This window comes from Oculina patagonica, chromosome 1, assembly GCF_052425735.1.
Source record: "Oculina patagonica isolate OP01 chromosome 1, crgOcupat, whole genome shotgun sequence".
Lineage (NCBI taxonomy): Eukaryota > Metazoa > Cnidaria > Anthozoa > Scleractinia > Oculinidae > Oculina > Oculina patagonica.
In genome coordinates, this window is record NC_135758.1 from 9,596,806 (window position 1) to 9,612,125 (window position 15,320).

General features: G+C 40.0%; 2 protein-coding genes and 1 pseudogene across 5 annotated transcripts; 2 read left to right on the plus strand and 1 right to left on the minus strand.

Annotated features, from left to right (window-relative positions):
• The first annotated feature begins 23 nt into the window (after window positions 1–23).
• LOC144656286 (uncharacterized) lies at window positions 24–6,812 on the plus strand. Its single transcript, XM_078516518.1, has 2 exons — window positions 24–1,203; window positions 5,075–6,812. Exon 1 carries the CDS (start codon window positions 54–56, stop codon window positions 1,116–1,118), a length of 1,065 nt encoding a protein of 354 aa, XP_078372644.1. The 5' UTR covers window positions 24–53; the 3' UTR covers window positions 1,119–1,203; window positions 5,075–6,812.
• On the minus strand, window positions 2,173–6,119 carry LOC144656035 (uncharacterized; annotated as a pseudogene). The gene is made up of 2 exons (XR_013571239.1): window positions 5,985–6,119; window positions 2,173–4,646 (listed from the first exon to the last, which is right to left on the minus strand). The product of XR_013571239.1 is annotated as an uncharacterized LOC144656035 (transcript).
• A 1,843-nt stretch (window positions 6,813–8,655) lies between the features above and the next one.
• LOC144655382 (N-acetyllactosaminide beta-1,6-N-acetylglucosaminyl-transferase-like) lies at window positions 8,656–15,191 on the plus strand. 3 transcript variants are annotated; one of them, XM_078515639.1, is made up of 4 exons: window positions 8,656–9,135; window positions 10,032–10,071; window positions 11,570–11,750; window positions 12,823–15,191. In XM_078515639.1, exons 3-4 carry the CDS (start codon window positions 11,580–11,582, stop codon window positions 13,924–13,926), a joined length of 1,275 nt encoding a protein of 424 aa, XP_078371765.1. In that variant the 5' UTR covers window positions 8,656–9,135; window positions 10,032–10,071; window positions 11,570–11,579; the 3' UTR covers window positions 13,927–15,191. The 3 variants fall into 3 exon arrangements, with proteins under 3 accessions (XP_078371765.1, XP_078371758.1, XP_078371773.1); XM_078515647.1 differs by lacking the exon at window positions 8,656–9,135 and adding an exon at window positions 9,307–9,322; XM_078515632.1 differs by lacking the exon at window positions 10,032–10,071.
• The last annotated feature ends 129 nt before the right edge of the window (window positions 15,192–15,320 follow it).

Consider the following 15,320-nt stretch of genomic DNA (forward strand, 5'->3'; position numbering starts at 1 on the left):
CTCTAGAAAAAATGATCTGTCCCTTAGTAAGTTGGTGTTTTGCAGATGAATTCATGCTTTACCATGGTATTGAAATGAGCTTAAGTACCTTGAAACGACGAATCAAACAGTATGGTCTTAAAAGGCAAAGACCGGATTATGACATGGATGATATAAGGCAATCCATCCAGAGTATTGTCAACGGCCCTGGATGTTTACAAGGATATAGATCGGTATGGCATACTCTGCAGCTCAAAGGTAAAAGGGTACCACGCATCGTTGTTCAAGAGCTCCTCAAAGAAATAGATCCAGAAGGCAGCGAATTACGAAAGGCTCATCGTCTTAAGAAGAGAAAGTATCACAACCCAGGCCCAAACTATGCTTGGCATTGTGACGGCTACGATAAACTTAAGCCGTTTGGCTTTGCAATCCATGGCTGCATTGATGGTTGGAGCCGCAAAATAATGTGGTTATATGTAACGCGATCAAATAATCAACCAAACAATGTGGCAGCTTATTATCTTGATGCCGTTGAAGAGTATGGGGGTTGTCCTGTTGATCTGGTCACAGATCTGGGCACCGAGAATGGGATTATGGCGGCCATACAATCTTTCTTAAGAGATGACCCAGACAGTCATAGGTACGTTCCTTCCCCCCGAAACCAACGAATAGAAGCCTGGTGGGCCTTTCTCAGGAAATCGCACTCTACTTGGTGGATAAATTTTTTCAAAGATATGGTAGAGGGAAGAGTAGTCGATCTGACTTCAGAACTTGAAATGGAATGCCTGTGGTTTTGCTTTTCTGGGCTGCTACAAAAAATCTTAGATGAAGTTAAAGAACACTGGAACACTCACCGCATTCGAGGGTCTCGTCATGACACTATGAGCGGTAGACCAGATTCACTGTTTTACCTTCCTGAACTTCATGGGTCTACTGATCAGTTCTTGCTACCCATAAGTGAAGCAGAAAGAAATTATGCTCGGTCCCATGTCATTGAAATCGATTCTGACAATGAGTATCAGGAATACTTTCAGTACGTTTCTGGACTTTGTGGTCTTGAGCAACCTAATGATTGGAGGGAAGCACTAGAGCTCTATGACATTCTTCTACAGTTTGCCTACAATGGAAGCACCACTTAACGTTTCCATCACCCATCTCATATGACTGCTTTTCTAGGCTCTGATTGTTGACAATACCGAAGGGACCATGCATTTTTTCTGTGAGGTAGAAAAAGTTCTTGGATTTTGTTTTTGAGGGGGGGGGGGGGGAGGGCGGGGGGCTGCTAAAAAATAAGGGTTCAAATGGGATCACCCAAAATAATTTGCTTTATGTTTTAGAATGGTGTCATCCATAATGATGCAAACAGTCTCCCAGAATGCCCAAAGGATCTCTACTGGGTATCTGAAAATCCAAATTTTCCTTGGGGGAGGGGGGGGGGAGGGGCATTTATTTATTTTAATTGAAAACCTGCATCACCCAAACGAGGATCGTTTACTAGAAATCGATAACAAATGCAAGTTATATCCATTTTTATCAATTGATAAATAGGTATTGATTTTCATTACCAAACTACGCTTGTGGCAACAACAGTTTTTTGGTGTCTGCTTGTCTGCTTTCTTGACACAACAATTAAAATTTTTAGGACTATGAGGGGGAGGGGAAAAAAACTTGATGTAGAGGGTTTACAGGGGCTTGCCATCAAATCCCACCAGCTTTCCCCACCGCCCCCCTCCTAAACTCTAGAAAAAATGATCTGTCCCTTAGTAAGTTGGTGTTTTGCAGATGAATTCATGCTTTGCTATGTACTATTTAAGGATGTAATATAACAGAATTATGGACAGTTTGCTAACCAACTTGTTGATATTTTATTGTTTTCTATCAACTCAACATAAAGGTAAACATGTAACTACAACTTGGACAAAACTGTTCAGCAAGCTATCGCTTTTCTCCTTCTCGATGTCATACATTATATCTGCAACCTTTTAACACAACATTGAATAGGATGTTAAAGAAATGGTCAAAGTTATTAGTTTCAAATGGTTTTAGTTCTGGCGTTCGAAGAAATAGTATTACCAGCACAAAACTGGCAATTTCCCAACAATTTTTGTCTACGAATGTAACACATTTTCATCAAAATGAGGTGCATTATAAAACACTACTAAGTCTTATTGTTTTGCCTGTACTAAAACTATGCTCTATGCAGTTTACTTTATCTATAGAGCGGCAACAACAGTAACAAAAAATGAAAACGGCCAGTGTCCATGGGCTCCTAAAAACGCCTGTTAAAAGACTAAAATATAAACTGGTAACATGCTTTTCCCAGCAGAAGTAGCTGTCACAAACATTACACAGATGTGTTTCTGTGTGAAATAAAATGTCAACTTTTAAACAATACTGTAAGTGGCATGATATCATATAACAACTATGACTACAATGACAATCGAAACAGACTACAGCTGTTAACCAGGGTCTCACTTTTCATAAACACTTTTTGTTAAGTGGTGGTGTTGAGATTAAGTTAAGAGAATATGAGCATCAAAGTACTACATGTATGTCAAGGAAGTTTAACAATAGGCAGCTATCAAACCTACAAGGCCATTTAGATAGGTACAACTTGGACCTTACAGAAAGACATTATAATTCATGGTTTAGCAAAAGCCTGGCCTTTGCAAAGGGCTAATAGAAATACATTTTTAAATGCATCGTATCCTTTCATATGATTCACTGGAAATGTTATTTCCATACCGCAGGCCCCTACTAAGGGGAAACAAATGGTGTGTGATGGGTTTCGCATTAAACACTCATGATCAAACTTTGCAATAATTTCAACCTTTTGTCCATTTAACTGCCTGTGTTTTTGGCCTGTAAGCCACCCCATTACTCCAGCAGATGTCAACTCAGCTGTGTCGAACTTTTCAAATGACCCCTCTGTGTTTGGTTCCAGAATGTCACCAGGATGATCCTCACTGTAATTCCATGCAACTGGACAGTCATACCCAGTAATAGGTCCCTCATCTAAGGCCATTAGAAAGTCCTGGAAGTTGTCCATCATCGTTTCTTCCAGTTCTCTTCGTGTTGAGCCTGCTGGAGAGAATTCTGGGTTAATCAAACTGAACAAATAAGTGGCATCTACATCTTGAACTTGCTCTTTCACAAAGAAGGGCTGGCAGACTGCTGGTTGGTTTGTAACAATGTCTGCTAGTCCATACATCTTCAGGCCTTCTTTGAACTCCTGAAGGTATAGGATGCGCTTGTTCACCAAGCTGACTGCAACCGATCTAACAATACCATCAATGTGTGCCATATCAATTGGTCCAGTGTATCCATGTTCAAGAATCGTGTCCCTGTGGTTGTCAATATCACTCTTTATGCTGTCAAGTAGCTGTTGCTCGCTCTGGGTCAGGTCATTTTCTTCGCTCAGGTTTAGGATATCCAATTTAGGGTTGACTAGTGTCTGAAATGCAACTTCATCCAGGAAGCAAGGTGGTGGTCCTCCTTGTGCAAGACTGTTGGCTACAATTTCCCCAGCTGTCCTAAAGTTGCCGTTTTGGACATGATATGTTGAATCAATAGGGCTTCCATTGGGAAATAATGTATTTCCAACAGCAGGGATGACTTCTGTGAAAACTCTCTTGCCAACGCTCCCGAGTCAATTCCATCCTCCCCTAGGAACTTAACTTTTATTTGATGATGTCCACCTTGCCTTTTGGCCTCATACCGCCACAAGTTTAAAACACGTGGTAAAGGTGTTTGCCTCCTGATAGTGATAAAAAACTGATTTGTCTTGTCCACTCTCTTTTCTAATTCCTGGACCACAGCAGTGGGACTAGTAAAGTTTTTAGTGCTCTTAATCTCTATTTCCTGTTCTTTCACACTCACATCAGCACTTGTGGCTGCAACCTCATTGTGGGTGGTTTCTTCAAGTAACTGCCTTTGCAGTTCCATAGCAACTTCTTCATCATGTTTTATTTGAATTTCTGTTTCTCCAATTTCACTTCTTTCACTACATTCATCACTGGAGGTCAGGTCTATTTTCAATCGCTTTGAAGAATTCTCTCCTTGTTTATCAGCTGAATCTTCATATTCATTCTCTGGTTCATCATTCCAATCAAGGCCAACAGTTTCTGAATGTTTAAACTCTTTAGCAGTGCAAAGATACAGAGTTATTCGCTTAAAGTCTTTGCCTACTTCTTCCTGGTAACGATGTAAAGAAAAAAACTCTTTTGCCGGTCCAGGCAAAAACAAGGCCTCTTTACCATCATCAAGCAAGAGAACATAATCTTCACCTTCTTCATAAAGGTTGCTGTTGAAACTCTTCCATTTCTCGACTGCCTTCTCACACAGGACTTTATATGGGGCATCTCTAGGAACTTTCAGCGCTAAACGCTTTCCTCGTCTAGGCTTCAGATTTGATTCATCTTCAGACCATTCCATCAGTCCAATAAAAATAACCACCTCAGGATTTATTTCTTTACCTTTGGTGCCTTTATTTTTTTGGTTCTTCTTTGAAGGCACTTGTCGTCCACAGTCGGCCTTTGTCTTGTGCTCATAATATTCCTTGAAACTTAATACTCGACCAAATGCACCTTTGCCCTTTGGTGGCTCTGAACAGCCAGATGGACCTGGTTTACATGCATCTGCCATCTCTTTACCATCCTGCACAAGTTCTGAAATGAATTCGTTTATTCAATCAATTGACCAAATGCTAATTTAGCATGATTTTTCACAAGAACTGTGTCTCTCAGATAAAAGAAAACTTAAACAAAATCCCCTACCGGTAAATGACAGATTTTCTCTACTTTTTCATATCCGTACCCTTTTATATACCTCCCTACTAGGGGGATAATCTGTAAGTTTGTTTGCACAACAATCGGGAGTGGGATTAATTTGTAAACATATACCGTAAAATTCTGGTTATAAGCCCCATGGCTATAGGCCACTCCCAATCTACCTGAAAAAACTACATCCGGTTATGAGCACAACACCTCCCCCCCCCCCCCACCCCCCGCAGGGGTGGACCCAGGATTTTTCTTAAGAGGGGATGCACCACTAAAGAATGGCGAAACTGACTTTTTTTTTTTTTTTTTTTTTGCAGAATACCAGTTGTATTAGAGGGCCGCAGGCCATCTCAGGGGGTGCACCTCCTGCAACCTCCCCCTAGATAAGCCCCCATCTGCTGGAAGACAGATAAACACTGCCGTGGCATGTTTCGAAAAGTTTTTTTTTATATCACTTAGAAGCCCCCTGGATATAAGCCCCTCCTTTTATAAGCTTACCCAGAAACCCTTACGAAAGCCCAGGAGGAGGAGGCACTCTATATATTTTTGGGTGGGGGTGTGCCGCTGAGACTCTGAAACCCTTACCCTATACCAGACCATGTTCAGCTGATTTTGCAACCCTATACTAGACTAGACACTGAAAATCCCTACCCTTTCCCAGACTTGTTTTTTTAGAACTGTATCATTATATAGTGCTTTTTAATAGAAATCCATCTGTCAACAACATTGCCACGATGACTTTATTTACGTTTAGAAGTCTCTTTCTATTCCGAGTTTCTATTCCTATTCCGAACTTAATCCTTCATACCACTGATCAGTTTCCCGGCAAATGATACCCTATTCCAGACCAAAACTCTCTGATTTCTATACCATATCCCAGACTAAACTGCTTGAAAACCATACCCTTCACAGCGGCACATACCTATATAGCTCATATATGGGAGTGCCCCCCCCCCCGGATTTTTCGGTGTGTTGTAAAGCTCGCGCAGCTTCTGAATCAACACAACCACTTATTGACATCAGCCAACTTCGATTATAATTAAGTCAGCTCCACAAGCAGCTTCAAAGTAACCCTGTTTCTAAACGTGTAAAAATGTAAGAACACAATTGCCTTTCATGTTCATCGCTTCAGGCCTTCAATGCGATCGCTCGCAAGCTACAGCACGTGTTGTTCCGAAACGAAGATTATAAAATCCTACTGTACTTTGCAAAACATAAAAAGCTTACCTTTTCCACACTTTACACAGTAATTTGAGTTAGCTCCAACTGAGGTGCCACAATGGTGGCAAAACATCGCTCTATTCTGATTGACACTAAGACAACAGCAAAACACTCCCGGTTGTCAGACGCCCGCCATTTTTCCAATGCCTGAGTAACCTCTACTTCGAGAAAGGAGTCATTTCCGCCGTGAAATTCACTTCCGCCGTGAACTAAATTTGATATAGCCGTGAGTTATTTGGTTTTGCCGTGAGTTTGACATTTGATTCTGCCGTGAGGTATTTGGTTTTGCCGTGAGGTATTTGGTTTTGCCGTAAGGTATATATTTGTTTTGCCGTGAGGTAATTTGTTTTTGCCGTGAAGTTTTTGGTTTTGTTGTGAGGTAATTTGTTTTAGCCGTGACGTTTTTGGTTTTGCCGTGAGGTAATTTGTTTTTGCCTTGAAGTTTTTGGTTTTGCCGTAAGGTAATTTGTTTTTGCCTTGAAGTTTTTTGTTTCGCCGTGAAGTTTTTGGTTTTGCCGTGATGATTTTGGTTTTGCCGTGAAGTTTTTGGTTTTGCCGTGACACCTATGGGCCACCGTACATTCCGGAATCATGTAGACAGACTCTAACACTGTGCGTCAAAACACTATATTCATGACTGCTCAATACATTCGTTGTTGAGAATTGAAGGTAGAGATCCTTCCAAGTCGGGTGTTGACATGTATTTCTTCAAATAATTATGCTTTTTAAATATATTTAAGGCGTTAAGAACTTTCAAAAACACTGATCATAATAACAATCGTACGTATTAATAAAGGAAAGTGACAAAACAATAAACTATTTTAAAATTTAAAACATTGTTTTTGATTCGCTTTGTGTGTGCGTGTGTTATAACTACTTTTTTGGTTTCCCTAGTTTGCAAATTTGTTTTGTTTTGTTTTGTTTTGCTTTTCTCCTTCTTTTACGAGCTCCTAAGATAAACTCCATAAAAGCAACAATTCAAGGCATTTTGGCATTTTTGCGAATTACTAAAGTATGGCGTGATGGTTAAAAATTTTCAAAAGGTTGCGTGACTTATTTATACCCTCTGGATCAGACTTGTCATGTCACGCAAGCATTGGGCCCACAATATATGATATATTATTTTTAAATTTTTAAATATAGATTTTTGAAAGGGCTTTTTTATACAGAGATGAAACCAAGATATATATTTGGTGGGCGTGGAACAAATGCTTTCCGCCGGTTTCCTCCTGGAAGCGAGGGGGGGGGGGGGGGTCAATTGACTCATTCTGACTTTTTATTTTATTTGTGTACGCAGTGTTAATGGAGATGGAAAAGAACGAAATAAAAAAGCCACTGACAAAGAACAAATTTAAGCTGAAAAGTCGAGCAAAAAGCACCATGGTTAAAGTGCGCATGCGCAAAATCAAATTCCCGCAAATAACTTTTTTTTCTCATATTTTTGTGCCATGAACGATAGGTAAGATGTTTTAGCTTTCAAAGAAGAAGAGACCATACGAGATAGAAGAAAATGTCAGTTTTGTTTAACACGCGTTATCCGATTGTCCCACAACCGTTGCAGGGGAGGTAGTGATATATAGCTTTCGAATGACTGTTTGAGGTATCGGTTGACCTTCATGGTTCAATAAGGAGATGATGATTGGTCTAATCACTGGCCTATCAGTGAGACGTGTCACTATCAAGTTACGCATTGACACGTGACCTCTCTGATCCTGTCAGGTTAAATCACTAGCTACCAGGCCCACACAGTTGCACTCGTCACTCGTCCGAAAGTGACCGCGAAAAGGCGTTAGAGCAACGGAACCCTGTCAATACTGTACCGCATTCAATTATTAGTTAGCGCATTTTTTATATAATTTTATTTGCTTTTTTAATTGTCCCTTTATCTCATCAGAAATTTATAGTAGTCTATTAAATTAACTGGTAAACTTAGTTAGAAAATAAAGGCTGGGTACTCCAAAAGGTGGTCGTTGTTTGCGTTAACGTGCGGTTATATTAAAGGGGTCTTCAGATGAGAAATTACCTGAGCTTTTATTCTGGCCAAAAAATGAATTTTATAATACTGTGTTCATATAGGGTCTTAGCAAAGCGATGTGTTCTGTAATTTTTTGTACTTTTTTTAGCACTTCGGCTTAGCTTGGCACTGAGCAGGGAGAGAATTAAATTTAAAAATTAAACCCATTTTGGCTTAGTTTTCTTGAATAGATTGATGTAGGCCTGTTGCTAAGAAACACGATTAAAAGTCGGGAAAAAAATTCGAGGAGTCCAGCTTCTCAAAAGAGTAAATAAAACGTTATTACAGCAGACTAGCTGCTTCGTTGTTGCCAAAGTAAGGACAACATTATTTACCTAAGATTTGAGACTATTCAATATTATATTTACTCAGCAAAGGATTTTCCCCGAATCGGTTAAATTTTTTTTTGCTCTTTTCAGAAGCCCCCCTGCTCATTTCTATTTGTCTGGTTAACCACGCTATCATAAAAAGCCTAAATCTTTCTCAGTGCTGACTTTGCATAGAGAAGCTCACACTTTCATCATTTTGTTTTCTAGAATATTGCTTGAGATGGGAAATCTGCCCGTATTTGAGAGATGAGTAATATCTATCTGCCCTAGATACCTAGGCAGAGTCAAGGATTGCTAGCAATATTAGACTTTGCTGATTGAAGTGCTACGTTTAACGCGGTTTTGACTGGCATTGAAAGCGCGAATCTTTTTGTGCGTGAAATAATAAACAAATTGCTACGTTTTAATTTCTAGAAAGCGAAAAAAAAAAACTGTTTGCAAAGATTGTTTGCTGGTCGAATCGGAAACCTGGGACTCGCCTTTGTCAGAACACAAGCTGAAAACATATATATTTTTTGCTCGTTTACAGTTAACAGATATTGATATTGCGTTATTGACCGCTTCGTTCGCGTTCGCAAGAATTTAGGAATACTGATGCGTTTACGCCTGAACAGGCAAAGAATCGAATACATTATTAAAACTTCAAAAGGCAGAACCACGAAATACTCAACATGTCGCCACGACTTTAAGACTTGAGAATAAAGCGTGCTCTCTATTTGGAGGCCTTGTTGTCTCAAAAAAGCTTCACAGTATTTAATCAGAGGAAGACAACAGCTAAATCTGCAGAAGGCATTTCAAGTTCGAGAGCTCGCGGGTAAGTGAGTGTTCATTTTGAATTTTTGCCTTTATTTTAAAATTGTTAGTAAAATTCGCGCATCCACCACTTATCGCTTTCGTGTGCCTGAAACTTTAGCCCGCGGGTTTGCCCGAGGTTGAGATACAAGGAAATAGCCTACATTTACAGTGGATTTCAGCTTATTTTGACCCCACTGCTTTCGAAGGTTTGTACGTGATTTCTGAAGTTAATGCAAATTTGGCAAATTCATTACGTAGTAATGTCACGAACTTCGAAAAGAAGTTAAGCCCGAAATATCAATTTCGAGTGCATGGAATTCATTTACAAACTTCCGAACCTCGAAGCGATGGGAATTCGGGGTTTTAATAGTCAATGACTCGACATCGAAAAGAAACAAATGCTTTTACTCGATAAGGTAAAGCTGTTCGAAGCTTTGTGAGTAGTTAATAATTGCTAAAAAGTCACGAAAGGACCGACAAAAATTAAAAAAAAAAGCGGAGATTTGCAATTTCTCCGGCCAATGTTGTTTGAAACATGTGCAACTTATTTATTTCTTCGTTAGAGAAGCTAAACCCGCTTATTCACCATGAGCTTACGATGTGAATTATTTTGTTGAGTACTTCAAAGATATATATAGCCTGGAGCATTTTATTTAGCAGCAGCGAACCAAACAAATGCAAATTGGACGAAAACAATGTCCCGGAAGAAAATGTCCTGCCGTGCGCCATTGTTTTAAAGGAGCGATATCACGATATTTTATGTAATTTTTTTCTTGAGTAAAATATAAACCTAAAATTGAGGGAAACTAATAATAATAGTTTTCTAATGAAAGAATGCACCAAAGAAGAAACAATAAACAGAAAATAAACAAGGATGGTCACGACAGCATTGATAAACTTGGTCATTTTTTTCAGATGTGTGCGTACTGACCGTGACGCAGCCAGATGATTTTTTGTGAGTAGTGTTTAAGACGGAATCCACTAGGAAGTCGAGTAATATTTATTAAAGTTGGACAAAAATCAATTTCCAGAATAATTGAAATCCTATTGCATTATTTCCTACCCTTAATAAAAGGTAAAGATGTAAGTAATTATCCGTGATAACACCAACAACAATTTCTTATCAGAGTCTGAGAAAATGAATTTCAAAGTTCACAAGGTATGGGCAAAATCTCACGTGTAGCCATTTTGTAAATTCGTCTTAAGCGATTCAGTGGAATTCAGCGGAACTTCAAAATGTGTTTTCGATGTGTGGTGTTGTTAGAAAAGATTTCTTTTGATAAGATATTTGAAGCAGTAACAAAAAAGTTTGCAATAAGGTGGAAATAATTCTGGTACAACAATTTCTTATCAGAGTCTGAGAAAATGATATTTAAAGTTCACAAGCTATGGGCAAAAGCTTACATCTTTTAAAAGATTCCGTGGAATTCAGCGGAACTTCAAAATGTGTTTTCGATGTGTGGTGTTGTTAGAAAAGATTTCTTTCGATAAGATATTTGAAGCAGTAACACAAAAGCTTGCAATCAGGTGTAAATAGTTTTGGTACATAATTTTGTCCAATAACTACTCGAAGTCCTGGCGGATTTCCTCTTAAAGTGTTTTGAATTATTAAAACTGTCTATTATTTAGCATAAGACAAAAATAAATAAATAAAATTTGTTTCCGAAAATCCGAAGTGCCCTTTTAATACAAAAAAGACTGACAAAAGCTATATATCATACGCACTAAGAAAGACTTATTGAAGTAAACCTAAGTTCATCTAATCGGACAGTCCGATCTTTTGCCGTCTTTACACTGATCACATTACAAAATACATGAAAAACTCTTGCTAGCAGTGAGGCAAAAGTAAGCTGAACTCCACTGCTATTTCAGGCTACCATCATTTCAAGCTTGAATAAAAGACGACTATATCAGTGGCGGATCTAGGGGGAGGCTTCCCCCGCTTATTTCTAGAACAAATAGAGGCCCGAAAGGCCGAGAAATTTTTTTTCGCGAGCGCTCCCCCCCCTATACTAGGGTCTGGATGAGCGCCCCCCCCCCCCCCCCCTTATCTTAAGGTCTGGATCTGCCATCACAGGCTAGATCCGCCACTGCATATTCAGCCAGCGCTCAGTACTTCCCTCGTTCGAGACAAGTCGACTAGATTTAGTCGATTCTGATGACGTTGTTCATACTTAAAACCGTGTAGCGTTTCTGATTGGTTGTTTTTGCGCGCGAAAATTAACAACCGAGCAACAACCAATCAGAGATACTACACGGGTCTCCGATAGAGCTACGTCATCAGACTGGAATTTTAAAGGTATTTCTAAGATGTGTCCAGCTCGTGCGGGGAATGATTTAAGGCATTTAAGCCTGTGAACGGAGACGCGCTTTTATACCCAGGCTACGAAACATCAAAGTAATTCTTTCTGACTTAACCATAAATAACTAACTCTGTCTTTTTTTTCATTTAGGTTACTGATCATGAATGTGAGAAGGTTTCTGTTTTGCATTCGATTTCGCGGAATAAAGAATCGAATTCTTTCATGTTTATTGATTCTCTCCGTTCTTCTAACCTTCTGGTTGGTGCAACAAGAGGTCGAAAAAACACAACGAGATGAAACAAGGGATAAACTACCACGGGATGATCAATCGGTAATACATCTAACAAATAAATTCTTGTAAGGTAGTCTGCGTTTAGCCTGGTGTCTCATCAGGTCAGAGCTTATCCCGGTTTCCATAGCATTGAGCCGAAAAAACACAACGGGGGGAGCCGGCGACCGGGAGTATTTCTACTCCTCCCTAGGTGGGATGCTAGTCCATCGCAGGGTTTCCACTAGCCTGCGAGAGCAGACGCATTTCCGGCCGTCGCTTCTCTCCGCGGAGAGAAGCGACGGCCGGAAATGCGTCTGCTCTCGCAGGCTAGGTTTCCACCAGCATTACCCATTTTCTTCACCTGTGCCCAGTTGTTCGAAAGGTGGATAACGCCGTCCACTGGATAAATCATTACCCAGTGGATAGCGTTATATGTTTTTTCAACGCTTATCCACTAGATAGCGATTTATTTGGTGGATAGCGTTATCCACCTTTTAAAAACTGGGTCCTGACTGTAAGAGAGGCGGTGACCCTGGTCTGGGACTCGAACCCGGATCGCTCGATCAGAGTCTAGCGCGCTAATCATAAGACCACCGCGCCCCCCTTAAGGTAACCTGAAATCATACCCTCCCTCCCTACTACTGCTGCTTTTTTCCCTCTCGCTTTCGTAAAAAGAAAAAAAGAACGCCTGATCGCAGGTTACCTTTAAGGTGAATGGTTTCATAATTAATATTTGGTCAGATAACAGTCGTCCGGAGATCTTCGAAGAGTTGGTCAAGTTTTTCATTTTGTAGTATGTCATGATGCAGGCACTCAAATGAGTTTGGATGGCATCCATTGGCACTGTACAAATTGTATCGACTCCTCTTAAACTACCCAGAATGTCTGCATTAGGGACTTATGGTCAGTGTTCAAACGCATATTGTACGCACAATTTTCATGCCAAATGTCTCATGTTTGGTTTTACAGTATTTAACTAATACTTATAAAACTAATCTCCGTCAACCCAGATCTCATTCTGTCACGTCTATCACCACTTGGCCGTGAGGATCTGGGTACAAGACGTTAGCTGAGCTATTGTTCAGTAAAAACATGACACTGTTTCTCAAAGTTCCTTTTCTTTCAATTTCAGGTTGAAAGTTGGGAAGAATGCGTGACATTGATAAAGGGAAATCCTTCAACAAAATCGAGTCACGCACCTTCGCGCAGTGACGATAACCTCATTCTCCAAACTTATACTTCCAGAGATTGCCACTTTATAAGGCAAGAGCGTTTTCGTCACCCTCTCCCTTCCGATACAGAACTCGACTTTCCAATTGCCTTCGCGATTTCTGTCTATAAGTCGGCTCAACTTCTGGAAAAGCTTTTACAAGCCATTTACATGCCTCAAAACATTTACTGCATTCACGTCGACTTAAAATCTACCGAAACATTTCGTTCAGCGGTCACCGAAATGATTCGGTGTCTACCAAATGTATTTTTGACGGAGAAGCGCGTCGATGTTATATATCCACATATAAGTATCTTGACCGCGCAGTTTAACTGCATGGAGGACTTGATCAAGTCTGGCAAAGACTGGAAGTATTTTATTAATGTTGTGGGACAAGATTTCCCTCTTTATAATAATCGTGAGCTAGTCGACGCCTTACGCAGTCTTAATGGCAAGAACAACATCCAAAGCTTCTTTCATCCAGAATTAAAACGTCGCACCGAGTACGCATACGAGTTCAAGCGACAAACCGAAGGATCAGACCATGGAGCTTACAGATATTACAAAACTACAAGAAAGAAATCACCACCACCGTTCGGCATTGAACTTTACAAAGGCGCAAATCACGTGGCATTGACGAAGGCATTTGTTGAATATATTCTTTTCAATAAGACCGCCCGCGCCTTTATCGAGTGGCTTTCAGACACCAAAAGCCCACCAGAAACATTTTACTCCTCTTTGCAGCAGTACCCAGGGGTCCCTGGTGGTATAGTCGGAGAGCAACCGCAGTTCATAATGCGCGCTATAAACTGGTTCGAAGAAGTAAAAGTAAATTTCGTGTGTCATGGAGAATGGGTACGAAGAATCTGCTGGATTGACGTCCGAGATTTAAGCTGGGTTCTCGGTCCGAGCATGCGAGAAAAGTTGTTTGTACAGAAGATATCTTTTGATTTTGAAGACAATTTACTGCGATGTTTATCAATGGCGCGACAACGGAGAAGTTACGGAGAATACTTTTTCCCTTGAATCTAATTCGTGGAATGATCAGTGCATTGTCGTTCCAGATCCCTGGACGTTTTTGGTCCAGTGTTGGTCAAGAGTCAAGATAAGCAAGGCTGACACTACGTAGAAATGAAAAAAACCTTAACGGGACAACGACATGATAGAGTCCAAACTGAAAGTCAAAAATGCAAACTCTGGACAGCTGTTTCGACCTGATTGGGTCTCTTCAGCAGAGTGTATGCCGCACAGAATAGAGACAGTTGTCTATAAAGTGCTCGTGGTAATGACAATCCGGATGGGCTCAAATTTAAACACCCGCCCATTGATCATAGCCGCGTGACTATTACTCAATAGGTCAAGAATTCGAAATATCATGTCGTTGTCTCGATAAGGAAAGTGGGAATAGACAAGACTATCCTTACACTGAAAACATGGACAAAACCATGTGAAAAACAACACTGCAAACATGGACAAAACCATGTGAAAACAGTGAAAATGTACAGCATATCGGATCTAAAAGATCTACGGTCCAAATAAAACTAAAAGTGGTCAAGAGGGTCTAGAATGTACTGGGCATGACAAATGAGAATGCCATCACCATTATGAGGAGCATAAAACAACAATAATGAAAACAAACAAAGAAATGGCAGAGAGGTTAGCGATTGTTCTGAGATAGCGTTATCCACCCTTTGAACTACAGGCTCCTGTTGGCTTTCACTTTAGATACCACTAAGGGACGGACCATTATTTTCTTGGAAGGGGGGGGGGGATGAAAAATTTTCCTCTGCAAACTTTTTTTTTTTTTTTAGTTTATGCACCTCTGCAAACATTTTTTTTTCTAAATTCTTACTATTTTTTCTATACATATCGTTTTTGCAAACAATTTATTTTGTCTTTCCAGGCCCTGCAAACAATTTTTTTTTCAATATTTTTCTTCCCCCCCCCCTCCAAAAAAATAATGGTCCGTCCCTAAGATTGATGTGAATATAATCGCATTAATTGTCGATTTTCACTTCTATATCCGAGTAAATACGGAAAAGGCCATGAACAATATGACCTGCAGCTATAAATGTTTTGATAATTTTAAATCAGCAGAGATGTGACGACAGGCAAAGTCACCAACGAGCTAAGAAAAATGAGGGTAGTGCGGAGTGATCAAGGGCCATAAATTACCTCTCTCTCTTCTTCCCTTTATCGTGGGAGAAAGAAAGAAGGAACGAGGTTGACAATACCTCTTATAACCATATTTTAATGGTAACACGACGTTATAAAAGTAACGATTTCAAAGATGTATTTTTGTTTTAAAGTTTTACAATTTTCAACGTTTGCTTAAAAACGGCCAAAAGAGCTATGCTCTTGGAACATAATGGCCGGGGAAATCTTATCTTTGAAAAGCGACCTCCTTTTTTGGTGGAGGG

Coding starts and splice junctions, on each gene's coding strand:
- LOC144656286 (XM_078516518.1), top strand. CDS start 54: ATGCTTTACCATGGTATTGAAATGAGCTTAAGTACCTTGAAACGACGA.
- LOC144655382 (XM_078515639.1), top strand. CDS start 11,580: ATGAATGTGAGAAGGTTTCTGTTTTGCATTCGATTTCGCGGAATAAAG. Junction 11,751..12,822: donor TACCACGGGATGATCAATCG/GTAATACATCTA, acceptor TTTCAATTTCAG/GTTGAAAGTTGGGAAGAATG.